The sequence below is a fragment of the Ictalurus punctatus genome, chromosome 28, assembly GCF_001660625.3.
Source record: "Ictalurus punctatus breed USDA103 chromosome 28, Coco_2.0, whole genome shotgun sequence".
In the NCBI taxonomy this organism is placed as follows: Eukaryota; Metazoa; Chordata; class Actinopteri; order Siluriformes; family Ictaluridae; genus Ictalurus; species Ictalurus punctatus.
Window position 1 is genome coordinate 14,705,978 of NC_030443.2, and position 18,180 is coordinate 14,724,157.

Here is an 18,180-nt window from a genome sequence, read left to right on the forward strand (position 1 = left end):
CCACGTGACTAACTTTTTTTTTATCTGGCATGGTCAATTTCCATTATTCTTCTAGCATAGAATATTTAGTGTGAGCCCACCTGATTTATACTTGCTGTTAACACATATGGAACATGGCCACTACACATTCAGTAGCTGTTTCATGTCACTTGTGCAAGTTCTCAATTTTTAATTGATTTAAATACCCACATTTCATCAACTGATCAGTGTGCACTACCATTAAGAGCCCGAGGAGGGTGACAAACCACAGCTTGAAACAATTGAAGAGAAAATTCAGAAATAACTGGTAAAGGGCACACTTGTACAGTGCTTTTATCCAAAGTGCTTTACATGGTCTCATTCACCCATTCTCTCTCTCTCTCTCTCTCTCACACACACAGCTGGCATGCAAGGCCCTATTTTGACATGGGGAACAACTTGGGGTTCAGTGTCTTGCCCCAGGACACATCGGTATGTGGAGTCACATGGGCCGGGAATCGAAACGCTAACCCTACAATTAGTGAACAACCTGCCCTACCACCCGAGCCACGGCCACCCAGGTACAAACAGTTATATGTGCAATTGTTTTTTTTTATTATTATTAGTCTGTAAATTAATATGTACTGATGGGGTTTCCTATTAAATGCATCCCTGACTGAAACACCGGAAAACCCCTAGTCTACAGCAAATTTCACACCAACAAATCAAAAGGTTCTGCAAGGGAACATGCAAATGCATAGGAAACCCCCATTACCATTCTGAGCCACACTTGAAATATGAAATCCCTTGACTATCGAGAAAGGGAGTTCAAGGTCTTGGCTGGAAAGTCTGTTACAAAATAGAGACCAGAAATTCTTCCTAGCACTAGTACTATATAGCCATCTGTACAATGGTTTAGGAAATCCCATCTTATCAAAACCATCTACAGCATAGAGGTAAATCATTCTTTTAAAGAGAAATACAAGTAGAAATTTGAAAGCAGGAAGGAGACAAGTTACACAGTAAATTCAATCTTTATTGACCAACATGCATTGTACATACCATGTCTCCTTTTTGCATATCTAAAGGAAAAAAAAAATTTCTTCTGAAGGGGGATACATCTAGTCAGTAACACTTTACAAGAACATTACGAATCAAGAGGACAAGCTCCATGTGTACCTGAAATAAAAAAAAAAATTCTGCATTAGATATGGCTAACATGCAGCTTAAACACACCACCAAACTGTTTCAAATCTGATACCTGGCAAAAGAAACCACAATTCCTGATGCCAGCTATATGATGATAGGATAATGTGCCTCCTAAGATTACACACACAGGCACAGGAAACACTGTGTGTGCCAATATGAGGAGGGTGGACTTTACTTGAAATAAAGTGTACATACTTAAAAGCTCTTAATACTTACTGATTTGAGTAGGCGGGTTGCAACTCAAACCCCTAAAAAAAAAAAAAAAAAACAGCGTTAAAACAGTCACAAGGGAGCAATGCAAGGCCATTGAATTAAATGGGGTGCAGGGACAACTTACATAACATTGATGCAGCATACATTCACCAACTTCTCCCTGGAATAAAGGAAATGCCAAGAATTCATGAGTCAAGCTTCAAACATTTCTACAAAGCCATATTTCATGTTCCATGGGGTATTTTACTTTCGTTTAAAAACATATGAATTAGATCCACTATAATTTCTGAGTAGTATGAAGGCCCATGAAGCTGTGGCAGCCAAACTGTAACAGATGTACCAGTGATTGAGGATAGAACCAGCTGATGGGAGCATGCTGGTACCGAAGACATAGCACTGGGAATCTTATTCCTCCATTACATACACACACGAGTACTGAGCAAACCACGTGCATGCCAAGAAAGGAGGTTTAATGCATTGGGATGTAAAGAGACTTTGACTCATCACTAGTTAAAAAGTAAAAAGGCTTCACTATTAGGATTTTCTTCAAAATTTGTAAAACATGTGGCTAAGGGTAGAGCCATTCTGACTCAAAGTATCATATTTTAAAAGTTAAAAATAACTGTGTGGAAACGTGCACTAGTCAAAACAAAATGGCGCCCATGAGGATGAGTATTGCTAAAGATTCAGACTCTGAAACCACCCAGCCTCATTTTTTACACAGGTAAACACTGCAGAAAATCTAAATAGATAAATATCTACAGCATTCCCGAAACACCTACCTCGTTGTAAACACTTCCCAAGCCGAACAGGAGTTAACATTGGCGCCGAGAGCGTTCTGCGCATGCGCAGTCCCATACACATACTAACTACGAGAACCGACTGTTCGCTTAATCAAATATACCCCAGAAGTTATTACGATTTAATCACTGTCATAATATATTATCTTATCGTTATATAAACTATCAAAACAGTGGACAACTCCTCCATCTCACACTCGTCGAAAAAGACCGGACGAGAGTACGCTTTTAGTATTTATACGAGCGTTGACGTCATCCGCGTGTCACCTACAACAACCAATCCTCGAGCGTCTGTTGATATAAATTATTCTTAAAAATGAAACGTTGTACATTTCATATGCGCTTTATTTCAAACATACAAATACCCGTAAATGTCTATTAAAAGACATGTAACGTCAAATTCTCTTTTGTTTAAAAAAAAAAATCGCGTGCACGTGACTAATCACGGAGTTCAAAGTTCACAGCAGCAACTATGGCGCCTTCCAGTGAGAGGTACTGTCATTGTCAGCTCTTTAATAGGATTATATTAATAATCTCTCGATACATTTAAAATGTTAGAGTTTAGAGTATTTTTTAAAATACCGCTTTATTGCTTTCACGCGCAATAAACGTCATGAAATTTTACGTCATGTAATAGATCATTCTATTTCCGGTTATTGAGTTTAAATCAATAACCGGGTTCAGTAATAACAACACTGGATACTCAAACGAGCTAGCTGCCTACGGTAATGCTAACGAAGTAGACTATATATATATATATATATATATATATATATATATATATAGTCTATATATATATAATATAATATATATATAATATAATATATATATTATATATATAATATATAATATAATAATATATATTATATATATAATATATATATATATATATAATATAATATATATATATATATAATATATATATATATAATATATATATATTATATATATTATATATAATATAATAATATACAAATATAATATAATATAATATATATATATATATATATATATATATATATATATATATATATATATATATATTATATTATATTATATTTGTACACACATATATATAAAAGCTTTAGTCGTGTTGTCTGTTATATCTCTATACCAATATTTTTGTGGAGAGATGTGAATTGATTCATGATACTCTACATACAGAAACCCAACAGTGTCCTGACGAATCTTTATAACTGACTAAATAGATAAAATCATTCATTTGTTTACGGATTGAAAATGTCCCATAAGTCAATTTAATGCCAGTATACCGTGAGAAAGGTTCAATTAAATTAGCCAGTACAATGATGTCATTCATTTGGACAGTTCCTTTTGCATCAAAGAACAAATTCAGCGAGATATTCTGTCAGGTTTGTGTTTGTAATCATATCTTCTTACATTGTACAGGATGGGACGAGCGCTAGTGGTGCTGCTGGTGCTATGTTTCAGTGTCGAGGCTGTGGATCGTGGTAACTTCAAAACATGCGAGCAGAGCGCCTTCTGCAAGTGAGTATGAGAAAGAGACGTTAGCATAAAAAATAAATAAATCATGACCCGGAAGTAAAAACACGTGATTTTGATCATTTTTTAGCTGATCTTTGTGGTTTCATATTCACACAGCTTATTTCTGTATTTGGTTTTCTAATGTGTGTGTGTGTGTGTGTGTGTGTGTGTGGGGGTAGGCGTCAGAGGGAGCTGAAGCCAGATCAGTCTCCATACCGAGCTCTGCTAGATACCTTAGAGCTCAGCGACTCCAGGATTACACTGCAGCTCATTAATGATAATAACAAGGTCAGAGCACTATACATATTCACTGTTCTATCTATTATATACATTCACCTTTACTTTATTAGGAATATTCATGCAATTATCCAATCAGCCAATCACACGGTTGCCTGGTCTTTTTTCCAATCTTCAACTGTCCAGTTTCGGTGAGCCTGTGCCACTGTAGCCTCTGAATCTAGTTCTTGGCTGACAGGTGTTCATTCTGAGATCCCTTTCTGCTCACCACGATTGTACAGTGGATTGTCAGTGGTTGTATAGTGGTTATTTAAGTTACTGTACCCTTTGCTGTGAGGTTGTTCAAGTCTGGACATTCTCCTCTGACCTCTCTCATCAACATCCATCCATCCATCCATCCATCCATTTTCCATACCGTTTATCCTACACGGTGTCGTGGGGGAGCCTGGAGTTTATCCCAGTGGACTCGGGGTACAAGGCGGGGGACACTGGATGTGGGTGCTAATACATAGCAGGGCATGATCGCACACACAACCATCCACACACTACAGGCAATTTGGAAATGCCAATCAGCCTACATTGTTTTGGACTTGGGGAGGAAACCAGAGTACCCAGAGGAAGCACAGGGAGAACATACAAACTTCACGCATACAGGGCTGAGGCGGGATTCAAACCCCAAACCTCCATCCCCGGGCACTCAAGGATCTCTCTCATCAACATATTTTTTGTTGATGTTTGATTTGAACATTAACCAAAGCTCTAGTCCTGTATCTGTATGATGTTATGCACTGCTCTGATGCCACATAATTGAATGATCTGATAACTGCATGAATAAGCAGATGTACAGGCGTTACTATTAAAGTGGCTGGTGAGTGTATAGTATTATATCAATTATACAGACTGTTATTTACCAACGTAAAGAAGGGGATAAAAAATAAACTGCTGTGTGTTTGTGTGTGCAGGTGCGTCTGCTCTTGGAGCTGTACAGACTGCAGGGCAACATGACACGGGTTAAAATCAACGAGCTGAAGCCTCTCAGACCTCGTTACGAGGTCCGGGATGTCCTCATCGCTGATCCTCCTACCAAACCGTGAGTCAAGTGACATGTAGATGAAGGTTTTAAGTCATCCAGGTCATTTTTGGACAGTCAAAGCAGCATTTTCAAATCAAAGACTTGATTATTAAATCTTTAAATTATTATTATAATTTTTTCACCATGTTAACTCTGTTAATTTTCGTTAACTGATCCTAATGAAAAGTAAATGGTTGGTGGAGTTCTACTCGATGCACTGTGTCGTTTCAGCATGACAGTGGTGACTCAGGACGAGAACGGCGTGGTGCTCTCTCTGGGCGCAGATGAACGACGGCTGATCGTCAGCGCCCAACCCTTCCGCCTCGACATCATAGAGGGCCCACTAGTGCTGCTATCCCTCAATTCCCGAGGCTTGCTGGCCTTCGAGCACCTCCGTCTGCGCAAAGACACGTGAGTGACTACCCCATAATCACTCTGTCTAATCACAACTCAATTAATTGACGCTTTTCCATCTGTTGGTGTTTTCTAACTCTGGTACCGCATCAACACTGGACTGAGTTTAGCAAAAGCTTCAGAAAACAAAAGACCGTGAGAGAGAGAGAGAGTTCAAAGTGATTCTCGCTGTCACGTAGCAGTGGTCTTTGAGGTGCCTTTCAGCTCAGCCATTTGAAGGCTATTCAAATAATAAAAGTAGGCAATATTGCACTGTTGATGATGTTTAAATGGCCGAAACTCGTAGTTTTAAGAATGTCTGAGGGTCCATGATCTAGGAGGTTGACTGAGACACACCTTGACTCTAACGTGATTTTTTTTTTTGCATGACATGAATAAAGTTCATTGGGAGTAAAATTTCATTGGTGATTCAAAACCATTTTGTTTCCTACAACAGGACCCTCCATTACCCTTGTTATTCTTCTGATTAATTGATATAAATGCTGAAATGTTTGCCTTATAATATTAAGTTTCATCAGATTTCTCCATTTTCTCCTTTATTTCATCCTCTATTATTTTTCCTCCTTTCCATTCCCTGTGTTTCTCTCTCTCTCTGTCTCTCTCTCTCTCTCTTTACCTCTCTCTCCTTTTCCTCCAGCATCTCTCATAAAATAACAAGCACTTTCGGTAGCATGTGGGACTCGATCAAGAGCGTGTTCTCTAGGTAATGTCTTCGGTGTGTTTTGTGATCATGTTTGTGCGTGTCTGTGTGCATTAAACCACCAATGGCATGTTAAGCCAGGGTGTGAATGGGGTCCGAACATTAAAGGTGGAGTTTGTAATGTTTGAAGTAATTTTGATAGACCCATACATTTCAAATAATTAAAAAAAAATACATCAGAGAAAACAAATTTGTAAAATCACCTGTGCAATAAATCGGACGTGTTCCTTCATTCGAGGTGCTGTTTGCAATTTTTACGACCCAGAAATGAGCTCCACCCCTTTCCAAAATCGAGCAGCTTAGTTCTGTTTTTTTTTTCCTTCTTTTTTTTCTTTTCTTTTTATTATTATTATTTTTTAAAGGCAACTGATTGAGAGTGTGCAGCATTTGGGGAGAAGAGGAATGCCTGTGGGTGCAACACAGGCATCAAATGATTTTAAACAATACAAACTGCTACTTTAAGCGTCAGCTAGTAGTTGGACTCATTGTATGTGATCCCGCATATCATCTACTGACAAGCCACATTTCCCATGCCCTACACCTTTAACAGCATAAACTGATGATAAATGTATGTCTCCTTAAAGCCGTATTATAGTATTTTTAACAAGATAATCATTAGGTATATGATTAGAATATTTTATACATTTTGCATGCCAATAAAGGCAATTTATTTTATATCATATGTTGCATGTGTGAGAGGCAAGCCTTCGAGTCTCTTGTGCATAAAACATTTTTGTTGCCATTTGTAATAATTGTTAAATGAGTAGTCATTTTGGCATGTTATTTTCTGCTTGTAAATTTATCCCAAGTCTGTGTATGTGTGTGTTTCAGTAAACAAGACCCAGAGGGAGCTGGGGGGTCAGAGAGTGCTGAGGTTGCAGGTGATGAGGTATGAAAATGGTATAAAATGGGGATGAAGTTCAAGATCTTGATTCACATTTCCCTCTAATTTTGAAATGTATTTATTCCACTACAGCTTATGTTTATAGCTGTCTGTCTGTTTGTCCATGTATGTATATATGTACTGGTCGGTCGGTCTGACTGTCCATGTATGTATATATGTACTGGTCGGTCGGTCTGACTGTCCATGTATGTATATATGTACTGGTCGGTTGGTCTGACTGTCCATGTATGTATATATGTACTGGTCGGTTGGTCTGTCTATCTGTCCAATGGTCTATCTGTGTATCTATTGCTCTGTCTGTTGGTTGGTGGGTCTGTCTGTCTAATAATCTGCATATCTGATAATCTGTCTGTCTGTCTGTCCAATCTTCTGTCTATTGCTTTGTCTGTCTGTCAGTCCAATGGTCTATCTGTCGCTTTGTCTGTCTGTCTGACTGTCTGATAATCTGCCTGTCTATCTATCTATCTGTCTGTCTGTCTAACTGTTGATCTGTCTGTCTGTATGCCATCTGTTTCAGGGTGACGAGGGAAAAGAGGAAGAGAAGCCTGGCATGTGGGAGGAGACATTTAAAACCCACAGTGACTCAAAGCCCAATGGTGCTCACTCTAAAACCAGCCTCATTGTATATATTTACTCATGTATTATAGTACACATTTATGCAAGTAGTTATCACACTGATTATTAATAATGTAACTAAACTACAACTTACTGATCTGAACACAGGTTCAAGACCAGGTTCCTTCCATGCCCTTGTTTTGGACACTAATCTCTGCCTCTTTATTCTCTGCTCATTCAGGTCCAACATCCATTAGTCTAGACTTCTCTTTTCCTGGCGTGGAACATGTTTACGGCATTCCCGAGCATGCAGACACTCTCAAACTGAAAAACACGGAGTAAGTTTTTCTCCTTGCTTACACACTTCAAGCCGAAGAGACCCAACCATGTTCATGTTCATTAAGTGTACTCGGTTCTCTGTGTGCCCTCAGCGGGAGTGACCCGTATCGGCTTTATAACCTGGACGTGTTCCAGTACGAGCTGCACAACCCCATGGCCCTGTACGGCTCCGTGCCCGTGCTCATATCCCACAATGCTCAGCGCACCATGGGTGTCTTCTGGTTGAATGCAGCTGAGACCTGGGTGGACATCACCTCCAGCTCTTTGGTAAGACACCAGGGCTGTGTGCTTCTTCACACTCACGCAGAACAGGAAATACACTGTGAAATTTAATACTGGTAACTGTGTGTGTGTGTGTGTGTGTGTGTGTGTGTGTGATGTTGCAGACGATGTTTGGTAAGATGCTGGACTTTGTCCAGGGTTCGAGTGAAGTCCCGCAGACGGATGTGCGCTGGATCTCTGAGAGTGGCATCATCGATGTCTTTATCATGCTCGGACCAACACCAAGTGACGTTTTCACGCAATACGCCTCACTGACAGGTACACAAACACGTATGAGCAAACCCAAGTACGCACACGCACACACAAACAAATATCAAAACCATCAGTACACCCAGGCCCTGATTTACTAAAATCCAAAGTAACGAGCACTAATTTGCTTTTTTTTTTTTTACTAAGGCATACTTTAGATAAACTTTCTCATTATTAAGACTTAGTAACTGGCATAATTTTGTCTTCAACTCATGTAAAAAGGCCTCTGCAAATGTAATACATGTCCTCCATTTATTCATTTGTGTACTCAGTCACAGTTCTCAGAGTGACTTTCAGGTTGCTGTAAATGTCATTACAAGTGTTCAGTTAGTCTACTTGCATTGGTACGCCCTTTATTTTTATATTCTATTTTTAAGCAGAAACGCACTAAATTGCATATTCACTGTGGCAAATGAGCAAAACGGACAACATCTGAAGCTTATGGGACAAATAAAGACTACATTCATTAGTGTGAATTTGAAGTATGCATTTATAGTGACACAATTAATGCATTCGTTCATTCATTCATGCTTAGTAACTGCCTGGTCAGGGTTGTGATGGTTGAAATTTGTCTACTAATTTGTTTATATTTTGGGAAATATAACTAACTAAATTTGGTAGAAAATGTTGCAGGTAGGTACAAATAGGTATAATAACTCTGAGAGCAGGATTGAAGAAAAAAACATTCCTGTGCACACTATAATTAAAATAATAATAATAATAATAATAATACAATCTTCCAGTTTAGCCCACGCCCACTTTGCATCTGAATCCAAATCCAAATATGAATGTTTGAAGCACTAAAAATATACAGCTACGAATTGTGTAATTGCATTACATCCCTAATACATTCAAATAAACACACATAATATAGACAAAGTACACGTTATTAACAAGTACACACACATCTTGTGTGTATAGTCTTGTCTTTGTGTATGCCGCTCTTAGTATAAACCCACACATTAATCTTTCTTTGCTCACTGCTGTTCTAGGCACTCAGGCCTTCCCTCCTCTTTCCACTCTTGGATACCATCAGTGTCGCTGGAACTACAATGATCAGGAAGATGTCAAAGCTGTCGATCAGGGTTTCGACGAGCATGACATCCCCTATGACTTCATCTGGTTGGACATTGAGCACACTGATGGCAAACGTTACTTCACCTGGGACCCTGAAAAATTCCCACAGCCCAAAGAAATGCTTCAGGGGCTCATGGAAAAGAGACGTAAGGTGTGTGGGCATGTGTTTGTATTTATGTGCATTTCTGAAGTACAGGTGGAGTGCAGCTGGACTGAAAATGAATCAATGCCTGGTAATGTATAATAATGTTTCCTCAGATGGTCACCATTGTAGACCCTCACATCAAAGTGGACAGTGGCTACAAGATTCACAATGAAATTCGCTCCAAGGATTTTTATGTCAAGAACAAAGACGGAGCAGATTATGAAGGCTGGTGCTGGCCAGGTCGGTTAGATCACTTTCATGGCTACAGTACTGTTAGCATAAAATCAGTAATGGCTCTTTCATTAAATACAGCACCAAATCAGGTTCTGCTCTTCTCTTGAAGGAAGTGCTGGATATCCCGACTTCACCAACCATGAGATGAGAGCCTGGTGGGCTAACCAGTTTGGCCACAACCAGTATGAGGTAAGAAGCTCTTATTCAATCTCTACTACTGAGGGTAAACATTGCTCTTTTTATTCTGAGCTTGGACCTGCTCATCGTTCCTAAAAAAAATAATACATATATATATATATATATATATATATATATATATATATATATATATATATATATATATATATATATATATATATACACACACACACACACACACACACACACACACACACACACATATATATATATATATATATATATATATATATATATATATATAATAAAGCATATAAAAGGAATATAATTAGATGCAATTGAAATTTGAATATCAGATTCGAAAGAGAGAATGAGCTTTTTGTTGGTACTTTTTCTTCTGGCCAGGGTTCCATGGAGAACCTGTATACGTGGAACGATATGAACGAACCATCTGTGTTTAACGGGCCGGAGGTGACCATGCACAAAGACGCGCTGTTAGGCGGCTGGGAGAACAGAGACGTGCACAACCTCTACGGGCTATATGTGGTGAGAGAGTAATCAGTTTAACCCATACGTTCATAATCAGTAATCAAATAGAGTTTAGGCTGAGTGATAGCAGAAGAGCATATTTAAAAAAAAAAATTAGAAGAGGCGCATTCTGGGAGCTCTTTAAGCTAGGAAAAGTAAAAAAATCCAAGACGTTAGAAGTTTACAGCATCTATTGCTTACAACCAGGTAATTACCTGTGTTTAAAATGTTTTGTATAGTACTCCTATTCAATCTCACCCAAAAGTGTGTAGTAAACTATAGAAATATGTCAATGCAGTCTTTATTTTCAAAATTAAAAAGCCCAAAAATAAATAAATATAGTGCGGTACAAAGAAACAACAGTTACCGAAAATACACATAAGCACCATGCTTATTCACTGAAATATTGCAGATAACTGAGAAAAAAAATCATCTCAGCTAATATACCGGCTAGTCAATGCTAACTGATAAATATTAGCAACAGCTGAGTAGTTTGCTAGCGTGCTGGGGTTTTTTTTTAGCCATTGTTGTGACCAGGTTAATTACTAAGAAAGTGACATTGAATATTTTTTATTTTTTTCCTCAGAAGCTCTTTAGTTATTAGTTAACTGTGCTAGTTAGCTTGATCGTGAAACCGAAAATTAGCCATTTATGCTTGCTGCACTGGTACTGTATTTACACCAACTCCTTTTCCTAAATAAAGACTAAAGCTGGTTTTAACTGCTTTAAAACCTCTCTCATCCACCTCATAGCAATAAACTTTTTTTTTTTCACTTAAACTGTTAAACGTGAACAATCTTTGGTCACAGTAGCTGTGAAAATTTTCTACACAAAAGTGAAGCAGTCTGAAGTAATTCTGAGGTAAATTTAACCAACAGCCAGTCTGTACATGGCTGTTTAGTCAACTAGATAATAATTCTCGCATATTGAATACAACTATGAGGAATATTATGTAATATACAGTATGTACTGGTGCAGTATCGACTATACTATATAAAATATGCCATTTGGAACACAGCCACTACCATTTTCCAGCTCTTCCTTAATTGTGATGATAAATTGTGATGAAGCAGAAAAAGTAGTAAACTATGTTAGCTAGGATGAGGTTAGAGTTTCAGGACTCGTTAGTTTTCTGTTTACGATTTTATTCTTTAACCTTTAGCACATGGCGACTGCTGAAGGCTTGACCCAGCGCTCTGGTGGCACAGAGAGACCGTTCGTTCTCTCCAGAGCCTTTTTCGCAGGATCCCAGCGCTATGGTGAGGTTCAGCAAGTATATTGTTAGTCCTTGTTCACTAGATTTTCTTCTTGAACATTTCTCCTATCCTCTCACCTTCTTACCTTTTTCAGGAGCAATATGGACAGGAGATAATGCAGCTGAGTGGGGTCATCTGAAGATGTCCATCCCCATGTGTCTGAGTCTGGGACTGGTGGGCATTTCCTTTTGTGGAGGTAAAAACTAGATGGACATAACTAGTCAACTATTCATATCGTTGCTTTACTGACACCAAATTTATTAGTGGTACCAAATTTATCAGTGGTAGAAATTAGATGAACCTTTATAAAATTTTGGGAACACCACATTTATTTAGCATGATGCATATTTTCATAAGAATTACTGTATTACACTGCACTACAGTCCTTTGTATGGTTATACAAGAGGCTGGTCTATATATATAAAAAATGATTAGTATATGAGTTGTAAATGAGTCTGCCTCTCATCGTTGTCTTTAGCCGATGTTGGTGGTTTCTTCAAGCATCCGAGTGCTGAGTTGTTGGTACGTTGGTACCAGGCGGGTGCATACCAGCCGTTTTTTCGTAGCCATGCCCATTTGGACACCCCTCGGCGTGAACCCTGGCTCTTTGGGCCAGAAAACACGGCTCTGATCAGAGAAGCGATACGTCAAAGATATACACTACTACCCTACTGGTACCAGCTCTTCTATAACGCTTATCGCACTGGACAGCCTGTCATGAGGTGGGTCTCTCTGTTTGACGTATAGATTTATTTTAGTTTATGAAAATAGTGCTTCCATCTAGATGTTCTGAAAAAGATGTTTTTGTCACCTTTTATTCAGAGCTTATTGTGCATTAAAACAGGTGGCTGGAACCATCACTACTACAGACATCCTATCTGAGAATTTGTATGCCTTCACTCATTTTAGCTTTATATCTTTATCTCTGTCTGTTTCTGTTGGTCTGCATCCCTTCGGTCACACCCAGGGCTCTGTGGGTGAACTATCCCGAGGAACCAGCTACATTCGCCATTGAGAATGAATATTTAATTGGTGAGTGAAAACGAACTGTGCCAGCTTGACACTAAAGGATATATATAATTTATCCATTATCTTTAATAAAGACCTCACTTGTTATTGTTAACAGGTAAAGATCTGCTTGTACACCCTGTTACTGACGAGGGCGCAAAGAGCGTCACAGCCTACCTGCCTGGGAAAGGAGAGGTGCAGTATAGATTCAAATTAATATTAACATTTTATGCCCAAATCACACCCTTGCTTCAGTGGATAATCTCGCCTGGATACTGTAATCGTTAATAATAACACTCTCCACTGTGTACCCAGGAGATAATTGTTTAGTTGACTAGGAATATGGAGCTTAGTAATAATTGTGATCTTACATAGACCTGACGTCATGTATACAAATTTTTAGAAAACAAGCTGACCTAGAGTAGACCGAGAAGTCCATATTTTTACGGGTTCTTTTTTAGGGTAGTGCGCACGTTATCAGCCGTTTCATGTTTACTATCCCTAATATTGCTGTGATTCCTTTATTATTTTGCAGGTTTGGTACGATGTTCACACATTCCACAAACATGAAGGGGCTCAGAATCTCCACATTCCAGTCACCATGAGCTCAGTGAGTTGAATCGTGCAGTACCATTGTTAGGTTACATACTCGAGATTTTTTGTTACAGCCAGTAACACCTTATCACTCCATAAGACACCAAACCAAGAGCTTTTCCACTTCTGTCCACCAATCATGCTCTCTTCTGCTGTCTTCTGCTGGACCAATGCAAAATGCATAAAGTTATAGAACTGGAGGAAAGCATTTTAGTTTAGTTACAGTCCTGTTTATAAATCAGCTGGCAGTTTTAAATTAAGTGTTGAAATAAAACAAAATGCTTATTTGAATGCTAAAATTGGATATTTTCTGGAATCTTTATTGAATTTGTCTATTAATTGTTTAAAAAAAATTTAATAGCACTGTTCCAAAAAAAAAAATCTTGACACGGCAGATTGTGTGTGTGTTGTGTAAACTGTAAACCTTTCAGAAACGTTGTAACTTGTCCATAGATCCCAGTGTTTCAGCGTGGTGGCTCCATCATCAGCAGGAAGGACCGCATCAGGAGATCCTCCTCCTGTATGGAGAATGACCCGTACACCCTCTACATAGCACTGAGTGCTCAGGTACACTAGCTGCAGGGGGCGCTCTAGTGTTAGTTTTCAGTTTTCAGTTGTTTAGTGCTACAACTTTGCTCTTACATTGCCTTACACTCGTCACACTACTCACGGTATATGTAGTCCTGTGTATGGAGCTTGTACAAGACATAGTCTTGTAGCCTACCACATATGTGATTGCAGTGGTAGCTCAGTCGTTAAGACTTTGGACTACTGATCGGATGGTCGTGAGATCAAAACAAAATCAAATCAAAGGTAAAAAAAAAAAAATTCTATGAAAATCTCCTGTTTCTTTTCTAGGGCACCGCTGAAGGAGAGCTCTACATTGATGATTTCCACACCTTCAACTTTGAAAAAGAAAAGCAGTTTATCCACAGGCGACTGCACTTCTTTGATAATGTGCTTACCTCCAGGTGTAGTATAATATCTTGCTCTCCCTACACATACCAAAACCCATAGTTCGCTGTCATTTGTAGGCTACTTGGGTTACTAATGAGTGAAATGAATTGACTCGGTGTCTGTGAGACTACACTGCGCTTTCATGGCTTCTTCAGATATATATATTTCGCAGCAAAGGGCTCTTTGTGTTCATTCGTTCATTCATTAATTGGTGACAAATTATATCTTGTTGGTTGGTGATTGAGTTTTGTTCAAATAATCTTTTCTTGTCGTCCATCTCACTTGGCATTTTGAAAGTATAAGCATATCATCACACCTTACGGTTTGTATTTAGAAGTCCAACATACGGAATATGTCCATTTAGTTCTAGCATCTAGTATTCATCATCTGTGTATGACTTATAATGAATTAAGGCTATTGTTGCCAGTTACCATACAAAAAGTCTTCCTTCTGTTACAGCTGTTTTTTTTTTTGTTTGATTACATTGTTGTAGTTTGAAATGTTTCTTCCATTATAGGCTGTTCTTTGTTGGTCACATCATTGTAGTTTTTACTCTTCCTTCCATTACGGGCTGTTCTTCAGTATCGGACAAAAAATGTTGATATCATGTCAGCGCTAATTTGAAGTCGACCAGTTTTGTCTGCCGTGGGCTATCCTTTGTTCGTTGTAGTGTAGTTTCAATTGTTCCTTCCATTATGAGCTGTTGTTTATTTTATTCGTTGTTTTTGCTTTACTGTTCTTTATATTAGGGGCTCGTCCCTGTTAGTCATATTGTTGTAGTTTGAGCTGTTCCTTCTATTACAGGCAGTTCTTTGCTGTTTGCATCCTTGCAGTTTTACGGTTCTTTCCATTGTAAGCTATTTGTTGTTGGTTACTTGTGGTTTGAACTGTTACTTCTGTTATGCACGGTTCTTTATTTGTCGCGTTGTAATTTTACCATTTCTTCAATGGCTTTTGTTTCGTTTTGTTTGAACTGTTCCGTCCCTTATGGGTTGATTTGTTGGGTTTGTTGTGGGTTTGAAATATTATGGTCTGTCTGTTTTTTTGTTACATTGTAGTTTTGCCATTTCTTCAGGGACTTTTCTGCCCCTTCTGGGCTGTTCATATTGTTGTAGTTTGACATATTCTATAGGTTATGGGCTGCTCACAGTGTTGTAGTATTTGTCTTCCTTTCGTTATGAGTTTTTCTTTTCCTACTCAGTGTCGGCTCTTCATGTTTTGTCATTTGAGCTGTTCTGTCCCTTATGGGTTGTTCTAACTGTTGTAGTTTTTGTTTGTTTGTTTCTTCCATTATGAGATATATTCTTTTTCTCCTCAGTAATCTGGCTCCAGACTCGAAGTTCACCACAGCAGCATGGATAGAGAAGGTGGTAATAATTGGAGCCACTCGTCCATCTTCTGTCTCCGTGAAGACGGCAGGTCAGTGTGTTTTTGGTTCTGGTCGACTCACTTTAGGTTTCTTTATCACTGTGTTATGATCCTGACAACAAGAGCTCTGCCGTAAATGCGCTTTAGGATTTAAAATGTGGTCACATATTTTACATTGTACAACATCTGGAGCATTAAGCAGAACACATTTAATAGATTTATACTTAACAGTCATGGATAAGTAAAATACTGATTTGAGAAATGCTTTATCCATGGTTTATGGATGAAGAGTTTACGGCTGTGTTAGTGATTTAAAGATGATGATGATGGTGATGATTATATTCATAATAATCATGATGATGATGATTATTATTATGAGCTTCCAAGTGCTGCAGCTGATTAAGATGTTGCCATATTGGCAGGAGATCACAAGGGCATTCAGCTCCCCTAAAACACTGTGCATTCAGCTGTCATATTATTCCATTAGAGAAACTGATTAAATAGCATGCGAGCATCCGTTTCAAAAGATGCAGTGATTGGCTTATTATTGCCAAAAATAATAATGTTCAGCTTGTTAAAATAGTTGATATTATTTGCATTATTGTCCATGCTTTTCCTAGATGGTGCGGAGTCTGCTGTGGAGTTTGATTTTGATTCTGCAGTGTCAGTGTTAACATTGCATAAACCTGGCGTCAATGCAGGGACCGACTGGACTGTGACGTTGCAGTAACACACACACACACACACACACACACACACACACACACACACACACACACACACACACACACACAGGTTACTAGGACATAAACAAATTTGTGCACACATGATCATCTTACCAGAGGGAGCAACACTTTTTTTTTTTTTTTGCAAGATTTGATTCCTTCACACACATGCACTGGGAATGAGTGTGCGTAGAATATTTAGGTTTGGGACAATTTTAGGTTGAGAATGTAAATAGAGAAGGATAAAAAAAATAGGACCATTAGAGGAAAAATAAATATTTTAAATTTCTCTTAATTATGTTCCTATTATTGACCATTACATCATTTTTATTTTAAAATCATTTGCATCAAGTTTGAATAAAGGAGACCCAGAAGTATCTGTAGATGATGTTGGTCAAAGCATATTTCCTCTATTAATAACCCCCCCCAGTGGAAGACGATTTATGAAGGAATGTGGAAACTGTTGCGCTGACTTTCAATATTCCAGTTTTCCACACGAGTAGTAAGAAAGATTTTCCAAATATCATAGCTAGAGTTGTTAAATCTACATTGTAAATTTGATTTAGAAAGGGCCTAAATAATAGGTTAAAACTGAAAACTGAGCCATACAGTATTTCACTATATTCACTACCTGATTTAGTATAGTTTAGAGAGAGATGTCTTTCTTAGACGTCCTCCAATGACTACAATGACTTGAATAAAATTCAACCGCTCGTTTACGCTGATTATTCAGTATAATTTACTACATGTTTATAATACTATTATCAATTGGTTTCTGATTTCTTTGATTTGTGTTTACATTTCCTCAGTATTTCATTTGACTGTTCAGAATTAAAACAATGGCTGTTTGAAACACAAATATCCATATGAGTGTCAACAGATGTGTTAATATTGTATTTGAGCTGTGTAAATTAAGAGAAGTCGACTGCATCCCTGACCCAAACATTAAAGCATTAATTCATTCCAAGGCCTTTCAATCTCAATGAAAACTTTAGGTTTTGATCTGATCAGATCTTTAGGTTTTGATAAAGCTTACATCTCTGTGGATCCTCTGTGAACTCTGTTATACTGATGGAGGTTCAGGTAATGTTCTTTCGCTTAGGATAAGATAGGCCACTCGGGAAATGTTCCATGTCAATGCCTGGCTCATAAACTCGTGGATGGCTGAAATAAAGATGATGATAGATCTCTCATTCTGTCTTGCTGTCTTTCTCCAAGAAAACCAGATGTGCTATATCTAGTGTGAGCTGATGAAATATGAGATTGTGCAGCTGTAAAATCCCTTTGTTATCCATCCTTATGTGAAAAAGAGCTTGAACACAAAACTGTAAAATCTGTCAAATATGGTGTTGGGACCGGTGGTCCAGGGACTCTTCGGAAGTGTGTTGCAGAAACTTTCCACTATTAGAGAACACGGTACATACACAGTATACATAGTACATACTTTTGAGTGTATTGCAAAAAAGAGCATGCAAGTACCGGGACATACGGAAGAGAATGTTGTTACCTAGTTACGCTCTCACTGTCACCGTAAACACACTCCTCATTGCATTTCAGCTTTTCTTCATTCATTAATCCTTATATAATTTATACTATATCATTTAATTTACCATTTCCTTGATTTTATTTTTCCACATTTCATTTACACCTCTTTAAAATGCGTCCTTGAATTCGGTGAAGCAACCCGTCACAAGGAGGAGTTCTCCTCCCTCCCG

At 38.2% G+C, this 18,180-nt stretch overlaps 1 protein-coding gene, 1 long non-coding RNA gene and 1 other non-coding gene across 7 annotated transcripts; 1 reads left to right on the forward strand and 2 right to left on the reverse strand.

Annotated features, from left to right (window-relative positions):
- Window positions 1-973: 973 nt before the first annotated feature.
- LOC108259726 (uncharacterized) lies at window positions 974-2,402 on the reverse strand. Its single transcript, XR_001810995.3, has 4 exons — window positions 2,163-2,402; window positions 1,505-1,540; window positions 1,384-1,415; window positions 974-1,137 (listed from the first exon to the last, which is right to left on the reverse strand). It is a non-coding gene; the product is annotated as an uncharacterized LOC108259726 (long non-coding RNA).
- On the reverse strand, window positions 1,713-1,848 carry LOC124626508 (small nucleolar RNA SNORA57). Its single transcript, XR_006981375.1, has one exon. It is a non-coding gene; the product is annotated as a small nucleolar RNA SNORA57 (small nucleolar RNA).
- A 139-nt stretch (window positions 2,403-2,541) lies between the features above and the next one.
- LOC108260090 (neutral alpha-glucosidase AB) lies at window positions 2,542-17,658 on the forward strand. Of its 5 annotated transcripts, XM_053676958.1 has the most exons (26): window positions 2,542-2,672; window positions 3,588-3,686; window positions 3,863-3,971; window positions 4,883-5,010; window positions 5,224-5,403; window positions 6,044-6,109; window positions 6,938-6,995; window positions 7,528-7,606; window positions 7,807-7,903; window positions 7,997-8,171; window positions 8,291-8,444; window positions 9,428-9,663; window positions 9,771-9,897; window positions 10,001-10,080; window positions 10,435-10,575; window positions 11,720-11,816; window positions 11,908-12,009; window positions 12,292-12,535; window positions 12,781-12,845; window positions 12,940-13,016; window positions 13,357-13,431; window positions 13,869-13,982; window positions 14,274-14,386; window positions 15,691-15,791; window positions 16,361-16,469; window positions 16,514-17,658. In XM_053676958.1, coding segments are annotated over exons 1-26 (2,847 nt in total). In that variant the 5' UTR covers window positions 2,542-2,652; the 3' UTR covers window positions 16,515-17,658. The 5 variants fall into 5 exon arrangements, with proteins under 5 accessions (XP_053532933.1, XP_017315539.1, XP_017315536.1 ...); XM_017460050.3 differs by having other exon boundaries at window positions 8,324-8,444; window positions 16,361-17,658; XM_017460047.3 differs by having other exon boundaries at window positions 2,543-2,672; window positions 16,361-17,658.
- The last annotated feature ends 522 nt before the right edge of the window (window positions 17,659-18,180 follow it).

What these genes read in the sequence shown, in the direction of transcription:
- LOC108260090 (XM_053676958.1), top strand. Translation starts at nt 2,653, where the DNA reads ATGGCGCCTTCCAGTGAGAG. An exon ending in CAGTGACTCAAAGCCCAATG is followed by an intron (nt 7,607 to 7,806) that starts GTGCTCACTCTA and finishes CTGCTCATTCAG; the next exon opens with GTCCAACATCCATTAGTCTA. An exon ending in ACCTGCCTGGGAAAGGAGAG is followed by an intron (nt 13,017 to 13,356) that starts GTGCAGTATAGA and finishes ATTATTTTGCAG; the next exon opens with GTTTGGTACGATGTTCACAC.